General features: G+C 36.9%; 1 protein-coding gene across 2 annotated transcripts in view; it reads left to right on the plus strand.

The window, feature by feature from the left end:
- Positions 1–17,003, plus strand: part of LOC149180371 (protein EIN6 ENHANCER-like) — a 159,621-nt gene that overhangs the window by 69,461 nt on the left and 73,157 nt on the right. For both annotated transcript variants that reach the window (XM_089416087.1, XM_089416086.1), the window contains exon 3: positions 10,356–10,423. In XM_089416087.1, the coding sequence (XP_089272213.1) occupies positions 10,356–10,423 (68 nt within the window). The remainder of the gene's footprint in view (positions 1–10,355; positions 10,424–17,003) is intronic.

Genomic DNA, 17,003 nt, shown 5'->3' on the forward strand with positions numbered 1-17,003 from the left:
TCAGCATGGTGGCACCACTCTGGGACTAGCAGGGAACAGGGCATCACAACTCTTCACAACTCAATAACCTTTAGGGATGCATCGACTACTGCAGGGGGAGATCATACAGATCTTCCATTGGGCTTTAGCGAGTCACTGATGGAGCAAGGGACTTTTGGTACTTGCACCAGGCAGGATAGTGAGTGGAGCGAGGGGAGCTTCATGTTGGATAGGATGGCCTGGGATCCTGGTATTGAAGGATTCTTTCATATCAGGAGAGTGCTGAAGGTCAGGGACGATTCAGTGGCCCATCTGGGGCCCTGACACATGTTGCAGTGACAGTGGGGAGCAATAGTTAGAGGGGATGCTCGTTCAGGCATTGCTTGAAGACAAGCAATTTTTTGGAGTGTTGGAGGAACTTGCCAAATGAGGATGCCACCTGGGAGGGTGAGCACATATTGGAGCAAGTAGCTTTGAGGTTGCTTGAGGGCAAGCAACATTGCAACATTTGGGAGGGGAGAACTGTCATGTCCCTTCTCAAACACATTTGTAACAGGGTGCTACTACACAATTTTTCACAATTTTGGCTAAGGAAGAGAACCCATCATTTTCTACTTTTAGGGACTTAGGAGGCAATTCGACTTAATTTGCTTGCTAGTGGAATATGGGGGCCAGCCACATGGGAATTCGTTTTGGCCCATTTGAATAGCTTGGAGGGAAAGTCGAATAGGTGGATAGAGGGGACCACATGAGGTAAGGGAGGCCCAAGGAGTTATAAGGAGGGAGCAACTTTCATTTTGGGATTCATCTTGATCATTTTACAAACAAACTTATCTTTGTACACTCTGCTGCTTAGCGAGTCTACCAACTGTTTAGCCATGGATCTTCCATAGGGGAGATTCAACCTCTACTTCGGGGGACTATCCATGCCCGCCCTAGGGAGGCTGTTCCACAGAGATTTTAGGGGTTCCAGCATTAACATACACTTCATCTAGCCACGTAGAGGGATTTTGCAGAGGACTTTGGCAACAAACTCATGGTGCTTAGGAGAGCAATCCTCCGGGCCAAGGATCATCCGGGGAGCAAGGAGACAGTGATCACAGGTGAACCCAACATTCTTGGGGTGTTTTTCAGTGGGATTTGTAGGCTGTTTCTTGCAAGTTGAATTTGGCAGCAGCAACTAGGGAGAGGCTCCAAGGAGGCCGAAAATCGAAAGTCAAAATTAGAGAAATTTCCTTTTGGGATTTTTCAGGGTTTTGTCCAAGGAGTGTAATGCTGAAAGGATATAGTTTTCTGGGCAATTTTTGGGCAAATTCCAACAGGTTGAAGTTCAAAAGTACAACAATTTTACTGGGACATCGCAATGCAAAGTGGTGCAGCAACTGGGCAACCTTCAGCTCAACTATTCCATCACCTGGGTTTGGTCCAGGTTGTAGTCATCATAGGCGAACCCAACACTCTTGGGGTGTTTTTATAGGGATTTGCAGGCTTTTCCCTGCAAGTCGAATTTGGCAGCAGCAGTTAGGGAGAGGCTCCAAGGAGGCCGAAAATCGAAATTCAAAATTAGAGAATTTCCCTTCTGGGTTTTGTCCAAGGAGTCTAAGGCTAAAATAATATAATTTTCTGGGCGGTTTTTGGGCACATTCCAGTAGGTCGAAGTTTAGCAGGACAACAGTTTTACAGGGACAACGTAGTGTAGAGTGGTGCAGCGACTGGGCAACCTTCAACTCAACTATTCCATTACCTGGGTTTGGCTTAGCTTGTCCTTGAGACAAGCCCAGGTGCACTATATCATTTATATTGTACCTATGCTCTCATATTTTATAATATATGGCTCAATAGTTCAAATTTACGGTGTTTTATGGGTGTATAATGCATGTTTTTAATTTTATGCTGCTGCATTGTTTATTTGTTTAGAATATCACTTATATTTCGGCATAGGAACATTACATTATTAGCCATTCCTACCTAGGGAGGTAACACTATTACGAGATTAAATCCCCAAATTTGGAAGGGAAGCCCAATATGAAGTCTCAATGTGCCCTTGATTAACAAGCTTGGTTCACTTAGATGCACTAATGAATTATTGTACTTGATGGTCTGGATGTAGCATTGGACATTATATGTAATTGGTAGGTGATTTCATCATGGGTTGGGCAACTTAATTGGGGACCAAGTCCACCAGAGGATCATATTGACACCCCCGGCTTGAGTGCTGAGAGCTACGGGACTCCCATCTATGTGCAGATCATCATTTCACACCATGGGCACCTCCATCACACTCAAGTGTTTGATCATTGCCCCACATTATTCACGAGATGATGGTCTTGGACCAGTGTGCCCCAACATGCTTAGCATTTACCACATGGTGTGGTAGCTGATCCAAGGCCCAAAGGAGGTTTGTCTCACCCCTTGAGACACGGGAGGGCAAACACCATCGTTAGAACCCTCAAATTGGGGCCACATGATGACTTACATGGAGTTTGAAGGGCCATTCCCTAGTTCGAGATTTATGGAGCCCTCTCACACATTTTGGCACCATGAGGACTCAACATTGCCTTCCAATGACCATACATCAACATAACGTCATCATTTCGGCTTACATTTGGATGGCTAATTCATAATTTTGTAAAGCTACTTAGTCGGTTTGTGACCAATGGATGTATCTTGCCCATTTTTATAATGTTAGGGGGCTTAGGCTAATAATTCGACTTAGTAAGACTCATATAAATAGAACATAACTTCATTTGTATTCGATCATCATCACACTTGGGAAATTTGGTATTTTTGGCAAATTCACACTTCTTCTTGGATTGGGTATTGGATGATCTTAGATGCATTTGGATATTTGGAGCTGAATTTTGATCTTCTTTGGAGCTATCTCTTGAATTGTGGATGGATATATCATGTTGTCATCTTGTAAGTGCTTTTGTTGAAGTTTTCTCTTGAAATGATGTCTAATGTATGGAATTGTTTCAACTAGATTAATGCTATATTATGCCCTAATTGTTGAAGATTAATTTTTGAAAGCTATTTGGTTGGAAATTGCATATGTTACTCATAGTATGACATGTGATGAATGTTTCTAGTGGTGAAAATATTGTTTTTCTCCATAAAACTCCATAATTCTTGGGTGGGTAATTGTTGAGGGTTGGTACCTAGGGCATCAATTCTTGACCTCCTTAAAGACAATTTTGGCTAATCTAAAGCATCTAGAACTCCATATGCCCAAAGGACAAGGCATTGGTCCAAGCCTTTGGTGATCAACTTCAAATCTTCTCCATAATTTTCTTCTTCTAAATCTCTGTCCTCTTGAATAGGACTGCTAGGCTAGGGCATAGAGCAAATTACATTAGAGGAAGACATGGTGGTGGATTCCAAGAGCGTAGGCATCAAACTTAGGATCTTATCTACAAGACCTCAAAGTTTGACAAGCATCCAATTAGTTTTCATCCACAAAATCTCTTGCCCTAGGTGTGCCCTAAGAGTGGAACCCTAGCTAGTATTTTCCTAACTTGGGGACTTCTTTGAGGGTTGTATGAGCTTAGTACTAGGAGGAGTAAATCATAAGAAGCCCTTTCTCCTCCTTGCCTTGATCTCTAGAGTACCTTTGTACACGATAATTCACGAAACCCTAGGTCTTGCACAATTTTTTTTCTAGGTCTCTTAGAGGGAGCAAAGAACCTTTGAAAGTATCGCATTATCACATAGAGCTTCCCTTGAGAGGTCCTAACTCGTCACCTAGCACCATAAACCCTAGAATATCCATCAAAGGTGATTGCCCATCTTACCGGGATTCCTCCCATCGGTGAAAGTTCTCAAAGAGCAGGGGACATTCGCTGTGGTGACAGTGGGCCATTGTCCAATTGTTATCACTTAGTCTAGCTCTTTGTCCTATAGGCTTTCCCTCCTTAGGGCATGCTAGATTGTGTGGTAACACTTACAAGAGTTCCTTTTTTTAGATGGAGCATTAAATGCTTGAGGAACTGTTTTAGCTCTTTGTCCTATAGGCTTTCCCTCCTTAGGGCATGCTAGATTGTGTGGTAACACTTACAAGAGTTCCTTTTTTTAGATGGAGCATTAAATGCTTGAGGAATTGGGTGATGGCTAATGAGGGGTGTAGAGCTCATGCTAGGCTTTTTCTCATTTGCTAACTATAGTTCTAGTCATATTTGGCATTTTTCATTTTCTTTCATTGTGTTTTATATGCTTTTATCTTTCTTTTCGCTGCATCGACCTCCGAGGCCAAGTTTTGAAGCCCAGACTCAAGGATAAGGATGAAGGGTGTCAATCCTAGTGACTAGTGACCACCACCATATAAAAGAATGGAGATGGATAATATTAAGTGATGGAGAGTGGTAAGTATGGATCATCTTGTACATGTTACACCAATTGATGCTTCCCTAGTAGTGCCCTTCCAAAACCCTTAGGCCTCAAGAGAGGTCCACTTGCCTAGGTGAAGTGAGGGAACAAGATTATAGTCGAGATTGGTTAGTCATCTAGTTTTCCTTGTGATCCATATTAGTATGCCCACAACATTAAATGAAAGCATGTGATTGCAAAATGGTTAAGGTACTTGCCAATAGGTGACCCACCTTCCTTCAAGAAGAAATGCAAAATGTCTTTCTTTTCGCTGCATCGATCTCCGAGGCCAAGTTTTGAAGCCCAGACTCAAGGACGAGGATGAAGGGTGTCAATCCTAGTGACTAGTGACCACCATATAAAAGAATGGAGATGGATAATAGTGAGAGATGGAGAGTGGTAAGTATGGATCATCTTGTATATGTTACACCAATCGATGCTTCCCTAGTAGTGCCCTTCCAAATCCCTTAGGCCTCAAGAGAGGTCTACTTGCCTAGGTGAAGTGAGGGAACAAGATTATAGTCGAGATTGGTTAGTCATCTAGTTTTCCTTGTGATCCATATTAGTATGCCCACAACATTAAATGAAAGCATGTGATTGCAAAATGGTTAAGGTACTTGCCAAAAGGTGACCCACCTTCCTTCAAGAAGAAATGCAAAATGGGAGAGAGATCTGATGTGATGGCCAAACCTGGCTCACAAGGTAATTAATTTAGAACACTTGGAATATAAAAGTATCCATTCAGATGAATGATAATATATATAAAATATATGAATATGAATAAACCATTGTACAATGAGGACCCCATATATATAGCTGGGCGGGAGTGCCCTTTTGTAAGAAGTTGTCTTTTCATAGAGACATGTCCTTTCATGTGTCTTTTCATTAACTATAAATTAATATTAATATTATTATTTATTGATATAGTTATGTTCATAACATTGCCTTCCCCTTTAGAAATGATTTGCCCTCTAAGCATATTGATGAAAAGGTGTGTCATCTTTTTTCTTTGGCTTGTAATCTATTCACATCTTTCTGAATTCTTGGAGTTGTCATCTTCAAAGATACAAGACAATATGAACTTTTGAGTGCAAAGCAAAATTGTTGAATTGAAGAATGATCTAACCATCCCAATTCGATCTTCTGTAGAACCTTGCACTTACTCGATATCAGAAATGAATTATTATCATAAGATTTAATTGTGCTGACATCAATATTCTTCAAAACATAGGTCAATTGTTATTGTCCTAAGTGATGAGGATAGTTTGACTAGTTGAGATGTCTACTCTTATGATTTGTGTGTCAATAAGGAGTTCTTGTGTTGTGATTTTATTTTAATGTACTTGTAGCATTTTATTTACTTAATTTTGACATATAATCTTCTTTGCATACTTGTGTTGTTGGTTTGATTAATGGGTCTTCTCTTGGGATTTTCATCGTTTGAACTGCGACATTTGAATATGTCTTCACTTTAATTAGATTGGGATCTTTCCGAATTGTGATATTATTTGGATTAGTGTTTGTTCATTTTTCTTCAACTTGGATTTTTGAAGATTTTGATTCTTTTTTTGTGACAAGTTCTTATAGTATGTTCTCCAATGATTTCTTATGATTTTAAGTTTTGTAATTCGAGTAAGTAGATTTTGATTATGAATTTTTAGACGTGAAAGTCCTTTGTTCTTTGGGTTGTCCACATTATGATTAATATCTTTATTCTCTTTTAGACTTTGATTTGTTATAATAATCTTTGATTAAGGTCTTTTAAGTGCACATTTTTATCTTTCTTTCTCTGATAGACTCTTGTTGAGTTTCTTCTCCATGCCTTCCTTTTCATGTTCTAATTTTTGCTTTGTAGCCTTGGACTTCTTGACCTATGCAAGTAATTTTTGACGGTGATCATTTAGGTGAGAAATTTCATTGTCCTTGTCTGTTGATTCTCTGTAAAACATATCCTTGAGCTCTTTGTATTTTTGTGGTGATACCTTCTTGCTTTGTTGAAACTTTGCGAGTTTGTCTTCTAAATTTTTTGTTTGTATTTGTGTATTATATTGATATTCTTACATAATAAATAATTTCCCACATATTGGACAACAACGTTTGCAATTTTTAAGAATCGACCGATGCTCAAATTTCGTCTCACAAAAAGGGCATTTAGGCCAAAACGTTGACTTATATATAGAATTCATCTTTAGCTCCTTTGTTTTCAAAAAACTGCAATAGATTAAATATTTGGAAAGTTTTAATTTTTTTGTTTGTCAGGTAATGTGAATCTCGATGTGACTAGCACACCTAACCTATGGCTTGAGTAATTGCAATCCAAGGGCATCTAAGTTGTCAAAATCTTCCACGGATTGCACTTGGCCTGAGCCACACCAACTTTTAGCATGACTAGATTTTTTGCCCACAAAGTTTCAAATCAGTGGCCTTTTCACCACGAAGTGTCTTAACAAAGCACCCTGTCACCATCTATTCTATGCTGTGTGGGTTCTTGGAAACTTTTAATTACTCTTTATGCATTTTTTTTATATAGCCCCTTCTTTTTTTTGTTGGCTTGACCCATAGGGGCTTTGAACCTTGAGTTCATAACACAACAATTGCCAATTGAGCTGCCCCCTGTGGGCTAAAATGGGGCTGTGGGCTAAAATGGCTCCTTCTTTACTTACTTTACTTTGTGAAAAGTACTTTTTATAAAGTATCTTTTAATATCAATGAAATATTCTCTCTATAATATAATTTTCTAATTATCTTTTAAAAAAATGTTTTTAATACCAATAAAATATTCCCTTTTGTCTTTTGTCTTATTTGTTTTATAATATCCCTTTTTTATGATTTTTTTATTTACTTTTATATAACCTTGACCATTCCTTAATAATTAATTATGCTGATAGATCTGTTTATTTTTATCAATAATTATTAAATGGATGGTAGATGTTAACCTTCATGGAATATTTTAGAATATTCATAGTACTATACACAAATCAAAGGTTGAGATTTATCTCCAAAGTAGTTATACCCTTTTTGCCCTTTTAATAAATTGATTAATTAAAAAAAATTTCATATGAACAAGTGTCATATAAAGTGAGTTATGGTTTTTTGGGCATATGGTTTTGGTAATCGATGGTATTGGTCCATGGTATTGTAAAGAAGGCCATTTACAGCTTAAGGATCACCATGGTAAAGTGGTGGTGATTAAGAATCTTTTTCATGTTTTTTTAAATTTATATATGTTTAACTTATATATTAATTCATTTTATTATTTATTAATAACAATAATGATTTAAAATAAAGTTATAATTTAATTAGTCTTTATGATTTTATTTTTGTTTTGTATTTTATTTTGGCAATGTGAGAGATGTATCATGTAGTAAGTGTTTTGATGCTTTTTATGGATTGATGCCTATCAGTGTTTACTAGCCATTTAATTAATATGGCTGCACTAGTTAGGGATGATTTACCTACAATTGTACGATCATACATGCGCAACTGTACATATTAGTGTGGACAAATTGGATGCTAATTTCTCTCTCTTCTTTTTAATTGGTGTACGAATTATAATTGGGCAGTGCGATAATAGGACATGGTGGGATGCGTTGTACGAACACAACGACTAGTGGCCATAGCTAGTTGATGGCATAGTATAGATGGTAAGGGGGTACAGTGAATTGGTGGTAGTGGGCAGGCACAAACACAACCCTCAATTTTGGCTGTACCATGATCTGTAATAGTGGTTGTACAACAATTAAAATGGTGGTCTGTGTACGGCCAATTACATGTGCAGTACAATGACAGTTAAACGATGTATGGAACAACGACTGTTAACATACAGATTGGTGGTGGCTATGTTCAACAATGAGTGTATGGTCGTATGGTGGAGAAAAAATGGTGGCTGGCTTGGTTAAAACTTAATTTGGTGATGAAAATTGTGGCCAGTGTACAGATCGCTGTGATGGTGTGGATGCACGCTGTGTACGGCAACTGCATGGGCGGCGGGGTGAAATTTGGCTAGTAAGCATACAAATGGTGTATAGGGCTCAGATGACAAAGTTGTAGGCAGTGGCAAGGTTGGTGGTGGCTACGACAGGGTTGGGTGACAGAGTTATATATATATATATATATATTTTTTTTTTTAAAATAAATAAATGAATAAAAAATTAATCACTGCAACTCCGCCAAGCGTACAAATGGTGGATAGGGCTCAGATGACAGAGTTGTAGGCAATGGCTACTATAGGGTTGGGTGGCAGATATATATATATATATATACATATTTAAAAAAAAAGAAGTTAATCACTGCAACTCTGCCACCTAACCCTGTAGTAGGAGCCATATATATATATTTTAATTGCCTTCTGTTTTTCTTGGGGGGTCAAAGGCTTCGAATCAGAGAAACCCTAGATTTTTTTGTGTATGTCGGTAAAATCCTCAAAATAGAATCTTGTGGTCAATGGCCAGATTAGACTGGCTCTGATACCAAATGTGATAGTCAATCCTGACTCACAAGTTAATTAATTCAGAAGACTTGGAATATGAAAGTATCCATTTGGATATATATATATATATATATATATGAGAGTATGAATGGATGATTGTACAATGAGGATTCCGTATATATAGCTAGGCAAGAGTGCTCTTTCATATGGAGTAATGTTTTTTCATAGAGACATGTCCTTTCATGTGTCTCTTCATTAATTAGTATTAATATTATTATTTATTGATATAGTTATGCTCATAACATCTGACCGAAGCAATAGCTGGAGGATCGTGGCATCATGTTATGTGCTGATCAGATAGGGCTGCTGGCTGGATGAAAAGGAGAAATTTTTTCTCTTAGGGTTTACCCACTTTTTGGTGGGTAACAATCCCAACCACATGAAATGGCCTTTCTGCATGGGCGAGAAGTGTCACAAGTGATGACCATATATATGGGGGATCTGATCCTCTGTGGGGGAAATAACAATACCCCTGCTTTACTAACCAATTAAACACCCGGTTAACTCCCTTGTCAATTTATTATTGTAGATGGATCTTTAGACTGGGCAATCTTTTCTTCATCTTCATAATTTTTTTATAAAATTCGTATCTGTGACTATTTCCTTTTTTTCTGGTAACATTACAAGTAGAAAATAATAATTATTTGATGAAGCATTTGATGGTTGTGTGCAACATATTTTGAAACTGATGGAAACAAAAAAATCTTCACATTTTAGGGGTTTAAATTTGGCAACTCTTATCTGTTTATTTATCTTTATATAAAAATAAAAATGATCTACTTTGATGGGCCTAAGGAATCTGCATGTTCTACGTGTGCCTATCCTCTAATGTGATTGGATGAATCTTAACTGTTCATTTATCCAGTCGTTAAAATAAATATGTTATGTTCGTTGTATCTGTGATCCTATATCCTTTTTCTGGTACAATTATAAGTAGAAAATAATAATTGTATGATTAAGCATTTGATGGTTGAGTGCAATATATTTTGAAATTGATGCAAACAAAACAATCTTTGAATTCTTGGGGATTTAAAATTTGATGAGTCTTATGTGTTCATCTATCGATATATGATTTTTTTGTTGTTGTTGTTGTTGTTGCTTTGATGGAACTAAGGAATCTGCATGTTCTACGTATCCCTATCCCATAATTTGATTGGATGAATCTTATCTGTTCATTTATCCATTTGTTAAAATAAATATGTTCTACTTAGATGAGCTTAAAGAATCTGGTTCCTCTACTTGTACCCAGCCTATAATGTGCCTTTTACAAACTAGTTTTTTTTTCTCTCCTTGTGTTATTTGTAAATTTGTAATATACCATGACAACTTCAATTTTTATGACAAACATCCATTTTCGTGGAGCATTGTTTGTCTTGTTTAAACTAATTTCTGAGTGCATTCTAAAATGTCTTTTATTGTTGGCATTTCTCAATGAGCTTACCAAGATGCAATGCAGCAGTTGGAGCAATTGCAACGAATACGAATATGTGATGGACTTATCGTATTGTGATTTTTGTGTTTCCAGATGTCAATATTGAATCTCCACCGTCTATGTATCCTGCAAAGAAGTATTGTGATATTTCAGGGTTTGTGGTGTGTATCTTTTCCCTCTGGCATTGGAATTCATTCTTCATGCTCAAGTTGCAAGTGAAACTTCTTATATATCTTATATTGAATTAGGCAACCGTTTATACTTGGATTTTTGTTATTTCTAATAGGTAATGTCAGTAATCATGCATTATAGAAGTTTAACATTTCTAGGAGTCTTTCTGTCATAAAATCCATATCCTTTGCATCCTTTCCTCTGTACTGTTATAGGTTCGTTGTGAAAATTCTATCTATTGCAGCTATTGGAGATTATTCTTTTAACTCAAAAATTAATTCTGGAGTTTATTTACTATGACAAATAACAAATAAAATCAAAGCTACAATTTTCACGATACAAATACTGCGGAAACTAAAATACTGGAAACTGAGAAATTCTAGCACACACACAATAAAATTGACACATTTATTTTTGGACAATTGTCCCCAGAGAAACCCAACTTGGGAAAACCGGTGCAGTAGATAAGGGTTTTATTATTTATGTTCAACAACAAATCTGAGTACAATAATTTAGATGCCCAACTGGCAATCTAATCGAAAGAATGTTAGGATATTCCGACACATAGGAAATAGTTAAGTATAACTTGGTCTAGTGTAGAGTTAGGTAAAGTGTGTTTCTTTACTATGTACTTCTGTAACTTACAATCCGACGGTCACGATATGTTCTAGACATGAAGTGATCCGACGGTTTATTCTCTTCTCGGTATTACCTGTTGTAACATGATTAGTTTTGATAATTTAAATTTGCTGATATAATAGGTTTTAGTAGTTTAGAAATAATAAATGGGTCTGCAAGAGTAAATGCACCCTCAAAATGTAAATTTAAGTTTTATTAGCTGGTTGATTTAGTTAATCATGCATTTAAACATGATTAAATGATGTAATAAATTAAATTCAAACATGGTTTACGAATAGTCGAGAATGAATTTTCCAAAATTGAAAGAGGTTGTTGAAAACATCCTCATGTACAAAAACCTGTCTCAGTTTTCTAACAACTGTTATGGTTTGGGAGATACAAATGCATCTTCGAATGCATGTTTTTTAGAAATTCCCTGTTTTAGTCACCTTTTTGCAGAGGATATTGTGACTAAACAAAGATGAATATTTGGAATCTGGAAGAGGTTTTGGTTCATAAGGTTCCACAATACAAAAGCCTATCTCACTTTTCATACAAGTGTCAGGGGTTGGGAGATACACTCTCATCATGTTTAGCCTATTTTTCCGACTGTGCAATGTCTTGTTTAAGCCACCTTTTTGCAGAAACTATTGTGGATAATCAGAGATGAATCTTGGGAAACTAGAGGGGGTTTTGTTCCTAAGATACTATACTACAAAAACCTCTCTCAGTTTTCACACAGCTAGCTCAGATTGAGATATTCGAAGGGATGACTGGACCCTATTTTTCAAAAATTCGGGAGGAAAAAGCTCAAAGAGAGTTAGTGACTTGGAGGCCACCTCATCAAATATGAGTTGCAATCAAATTCGAATTTCTCTTCTTTATCAACAGAAATCCTCAAGGATAGTACAAGAACTCTTCAAATAGTTTTAATTACATTTATTTGTGTTCTATTTTTGTAATACAGTTTTCAAATATTTGTAATAGCTCTTGATATTTTTATCAAGATATTTTGTGAGGAAATTGTATAAATACTTCATCAATTAAAGTAATATGGGTGGCCTTTTGATGCGAAGGCTCTTAAACTATGTAATAGCTTCTCTTGTATAATTCTAATGAAAACCTTCCGACTTTAGTTATGAATGAATTTTGTGTTTCTTGTATGTTTTTTGGTGTTTTCATAACTTGTTTCTACATATGTTCAAAAACAATTGTAGGAAGGTTTGGGTAAGGTAGATTAAGTCTTAATCTCTCTGTAATTCTTTACAAAATGATAACTTTTAGAAAGAGATTAGCTTATTGAACTATTTGTCCAAGATAACTTCTCTTTGATTGGTTTTTGCTTTATGTTCTCTGATAGCCATTAAAATAGATTAGCTTATTAGACTAATTGTCTGAAATAGCTCATCTTGGAATTGCCTTCACTTTGGCCTTCTGTTACCTTTGAATATGTTTATGTGGGGCTGTAGAAATCTTCTACACACATCTAAATTTCCCTAGTTGTTAAGTAGTCAGTCTGACTGCTCAATTATAAGGAATCCCCTTACATTCTTCTACCATAATTCTTGAAAAAGCTAAGTCATTCTGGCAGGCTGGGAGCTGACACTTTCAGAAGGGACTCTATGAGAGAGGCCGTTAATCATGATTAGGGATTATCATTGATCGCCAACCATCCCCATTAAAACCATAAATTTGGCCATTGTGCTTCAAAGGCTATTGTTCAGTGACAGGTGAACAACGTTAAATAAAGCCTCGTAACAACTGAGGGAGCCCCCTCTAGTTCAAGGGCCAGCTTGAACCTAAAGGCTGGTTGAGTTGGTTTCCTGGCATAGTTTTTGCAGCCAAGGACTGCCTATGGGAAACAGGTACAACATTACCGACACTTGATCCGTGGCTTAACACCCGATTGGTCCATGATCTCTATTTAAATAGCATGGAAGGTCATTTGTAAGGTGACCGTTGAGAAGCTTATGTAAATTTTCTTTCTTTTACTTTAATAAATTGCCTGAAGTGGCTGTGCTGGCTCAGGCTGTGAATTGTTTCCCTTTTTGAGGGTTTTAACCACGTCAAGAATACTGGTGTATTGATCTGTGATCTGTTTGTGAGCGGTGTACTTTGGTGTTCTATTTGAGGAACTTACCCTGTAAATTCCTACATGGTATTAGAGCTATTTGAGGGCCGCATCCGTTGGTGATCCAAATCCAAAGTTGATACAACTGCATCCGACTGTCATTTCCTAGATCTACTATTTTTGACCGCTTTTGGGCTGAGAGGACTGCTCTATTGTGTTAGGAGCATTTGTTCCAGTGAGGAACCCCTTTCGTTTCACGCGAAAAAGTTTCCAATAGCCCTATCTACGTCATTTTAAGATCTGGAGGTATACATTGTTTATTTGCAGTTTTAGTTATTTATCTCTCTGTTTATTTTGGTTTATTTAGCTCTCTGCTTTTTATTTCGGGGTCTATACCTTTAATTTCTATCTGTGCTCTTTGCCCTGTGACTTTGTGCGATCTGGGCGAATTAGAAATAGAAAGGAAGGATTTTTGTCATGCGTATGGTCTTTTCTGCCGCACCTTAGTGTGATCTCGGAAAATTATAAATATTGAGTAAAATATTTAGTTTCTGGCGAAAGCTAACTTCAAACCATAAGGTTTGGTTTTTTTGCATGCTCGTGTTGGGTTGTGTGTTTTTTTGTTTTGTAGGCAAAAAGGGATTTTTCATGTAAGCACGCACTCCAAAGCTTCAGTGACTAAAAAAAACCCTTCCTCTTTTCCAAAAATTACTAACCTTTTAAACTAGCGCACTTGGTCCAAAGTTACTTTATGAGAATAGAGGTCTTGGGTTCAAGCCTTTTTTTTTGTTGAGTTATTTTTTCAAAAAGCACATGTAACTTACGTTTTAAAGTCACTTTATGTAAAAGTGTTCTCACCCATTATAAAAAGTGAGTTATAATTCTGAAGGCGCTTTATCTTTTATTTAAGTTACAATTTAGTGAATAGCTCATAAAGTACCATTGTAAAAGTGACTTTCACTTATTTATAAAAGTGGGTCACATAAAATCTATTTTTTGAGCTAATTAGATTAAGTTTGGAAAGCGGCGGGGGGGATTTTTTTTAAAATGTAACATTATCATTCACTTCCTCACATTCACGCACTTTATCAGCATTTTCAACAACTTTTCTTCAAAAAGACATAACTTCTTCATTTGGAAGCCGTTTTTTTTGAATCGGCCTAATTTTTCGAGATTTTTCCATTGGAACACTTAGTTTCAACATCTACAGCTTCAATTTCTGTGAAAATGGAAAGTGCATGCTAAGTTATTCTTGACAGCTCCAACTACTTCCAATGGGTGTCCTACATGGAGGATTTACTTAGAAGTAAAGGTCTTTTTAGAATAGCCTTAGGCCAAGAATCTAAACCTAAAGATGAAGATAAAGCAGTCAAAAGGGAAAATAAGCAAGATCAAGCACGTGGGTTGATATGGATGTCCATTTCTTCAGACCTTAGATTCCATATCGCAGAATTTGATACCCTTGATGAAGCAATGAAACAACTCAATAAAGTTTTTGGAATTAAAAATGAAATAGAGTCCATCAACTCGAAAATGAGTTGCTTACGTTGGACCCCAATATTTTCCTTCCATTGAAGATTTTTTGTCCAAGTTCAAGACCCTTAGACTTCTCTTGGAAGGTATTAAGGTTAAGAAAGAAGATGGTAGCCTTATATATTCTATTCTTACTAAGTTAGAACTTAGGACCAACCTACTCTGTGTTTGTTTGCACCTTCCATTCTACTAGAGAAGCCTTTATTTCTCAAGAACAAGCCTACAAGTCCCCCTCTGTTGATGCCTTTTGTGATTCTTTAATAAGAGAACAAGAAAAACTCTTACATCTTGGTCTTCTTAATCTTGGAAACTCTTTTAAGAAAGCCTTAGCTGCCCAACAACAACCAAGTTCAAAGAATCCTAAGAAACAACAACCTAAAAGGAATGGTCCTAAACCAACCAAGGGTCCTAAGCACTTTCAGTCTCAAAATGAAAAATCTATTCAACAAAATGATAAGACAAATAAAACCAAAGGGAAGAAAACTGATTGACATTGCAACTTTTGTAATCGAGATGGTCACTTAGAGTCCAAATGCTTTAAGAAGATGGAAGCCCTGGAAGCAACAATGAAGAAGCATAACATCCATTTGGAGCACTCTTCAACTTCAACTTCATCTTCAGGACTAACACTTTTTGCATGTGGTTCTCAAGCATCTTGCTCTGGTTATGCACTAATGTGTCTTCTTTTCATTCTCATGAGTGGCTCATTGATTCTGGAGCTTCTTATCACATGGCCAAAAACAAAGCCATGTTTTCTTCTTTAAATGATTGTAACACCAAAAATATATATGTTGGTGATGATAGATCTCTTTGTGTTGTAGGGACTAAAACTATTCATCTAGACAATGGTCAATTTAATGATGTATTATGTGTTCCAACCTTATCCTGCAACCTTCTATCTGTAAATCAGATAACTCATTCAGGTGAAGGTAAAACCATTGAATTTTCACTTCACGATGTTGTAATTAAGGACCTAAGAGATCCTAAACAGATTTTAGCTACTGGAATTGCTGATGATTCTACAAGGTTGTATAAGTTTAACAACTTTGGGTCATCAACTCTTCCCTCGGTATTTGTTGCTCATAATGATGAAGTGAGCAAACTTTGGCATGAGCGATTTGGTCACTTAAACTATCGCTCCCTTCAAAATCTATGTAAAGAAAATATGGGGACAATGCCTCCTAGGTATCTTGCAGAGATGGTGTTTGTTCCGGATGTGTACTCGGAAAAAATCATCGGGATAGTTTTGAAAAACGTGCCCCTTGACATGCCTCAGCCCCTTTACAGCTTGTGCATAGTGATTTATGTGGTCCACCTCCAGTTGTTTCATTCTCTGGCTACAAGTATTTCTTAACTTTCATTGATGATTTCTCCATACGCACTTGAGTATACTTCTTAACACTCAAGAGTGAAGTCTTTAACATGTTCTTGGCCTTTAAGGCCTTTGTTGAGAAACAATCTGGACGTCAAATTCTTAAGCTAAGATCTGATAATGGCAGAGAATATGTTAACAACAAATTCAACAACTTTTGCACTGAGCATGGAATTCAAATGCAACATATTGTTCCATATACTCCACAACAAAATGGTGTAGCTGAAAGGAAGAATCGCACCTTAAAGGAAATGGCTAATTGTATGCTTTAATCTAAAGGATTTAGTCTTAATTTTTGGGCAGAAGCAATTAACTGTGCAAATTACATAGTAAATCGCACTCCTACTAAGGTTTTAAAGAATATCACTCTAAAACAAACATGGAGCTCAATTAAACCAGATGTAAGTCACTTTCGTGTTTATGGAAGTGAAGCATGGGCCCATATTCCCGTTGAGAAACATAAAGCCTTATAACCTAAGAGTAAAAAATGTATTCTTGTTGGATATTCTGAAGATGTCAAAGGATATAGACGTCTTTCACCTAAGTCCAAAAATGTTATCTTTAGAAGAGATGTAAAGTTTGCTGAAAATATCGGCCTACGAGCCTAGTTCGGCGGATGTGCCACTTCTCTTTATCCCTTCTCCTTCTGAAAATATTTCTTCAGATGATGACAATCCTCCCCCACCTTCTCAGGATCCTCCTTCAGCTCCTCAGCTTCCAAAATGCGTCCGTGCTATTGGGGATGCAACAGGTTCTCTTGTAGGGGATCCTATAGATCAACGACATAGACATTCTCAGTTCAATAGGGCCTCTTCTTTACTGACTCAAGCTTCAGCGAATTATGATCCTAACACACTTGTAGAAGCTCCAGGCCGTTCAGTTTGGGACACAACTATGAATGAAGAATATTGTTCATTATTGACAAATGATACATGGGATCTTGTTTTTCTTCCAAAAGGAAGAAAACTTGTTAGAT

The sequence above is a fragment of the Pinus tabuliformis genome, chromosome 3_2, assembly GCF_031772625.1.
Source record: "Pinus tabuliformis cultivar Carrire ecotype Pingquan chromosome 3_2, CPIR1, whole genome shotgun sequence".
Lineage (NCBI taxonomy): Eukaryota > Viridiplantae > Streptophyta > Pinopsida > Pinales > Pinaceae > Pinus > Pinus tabuliformis.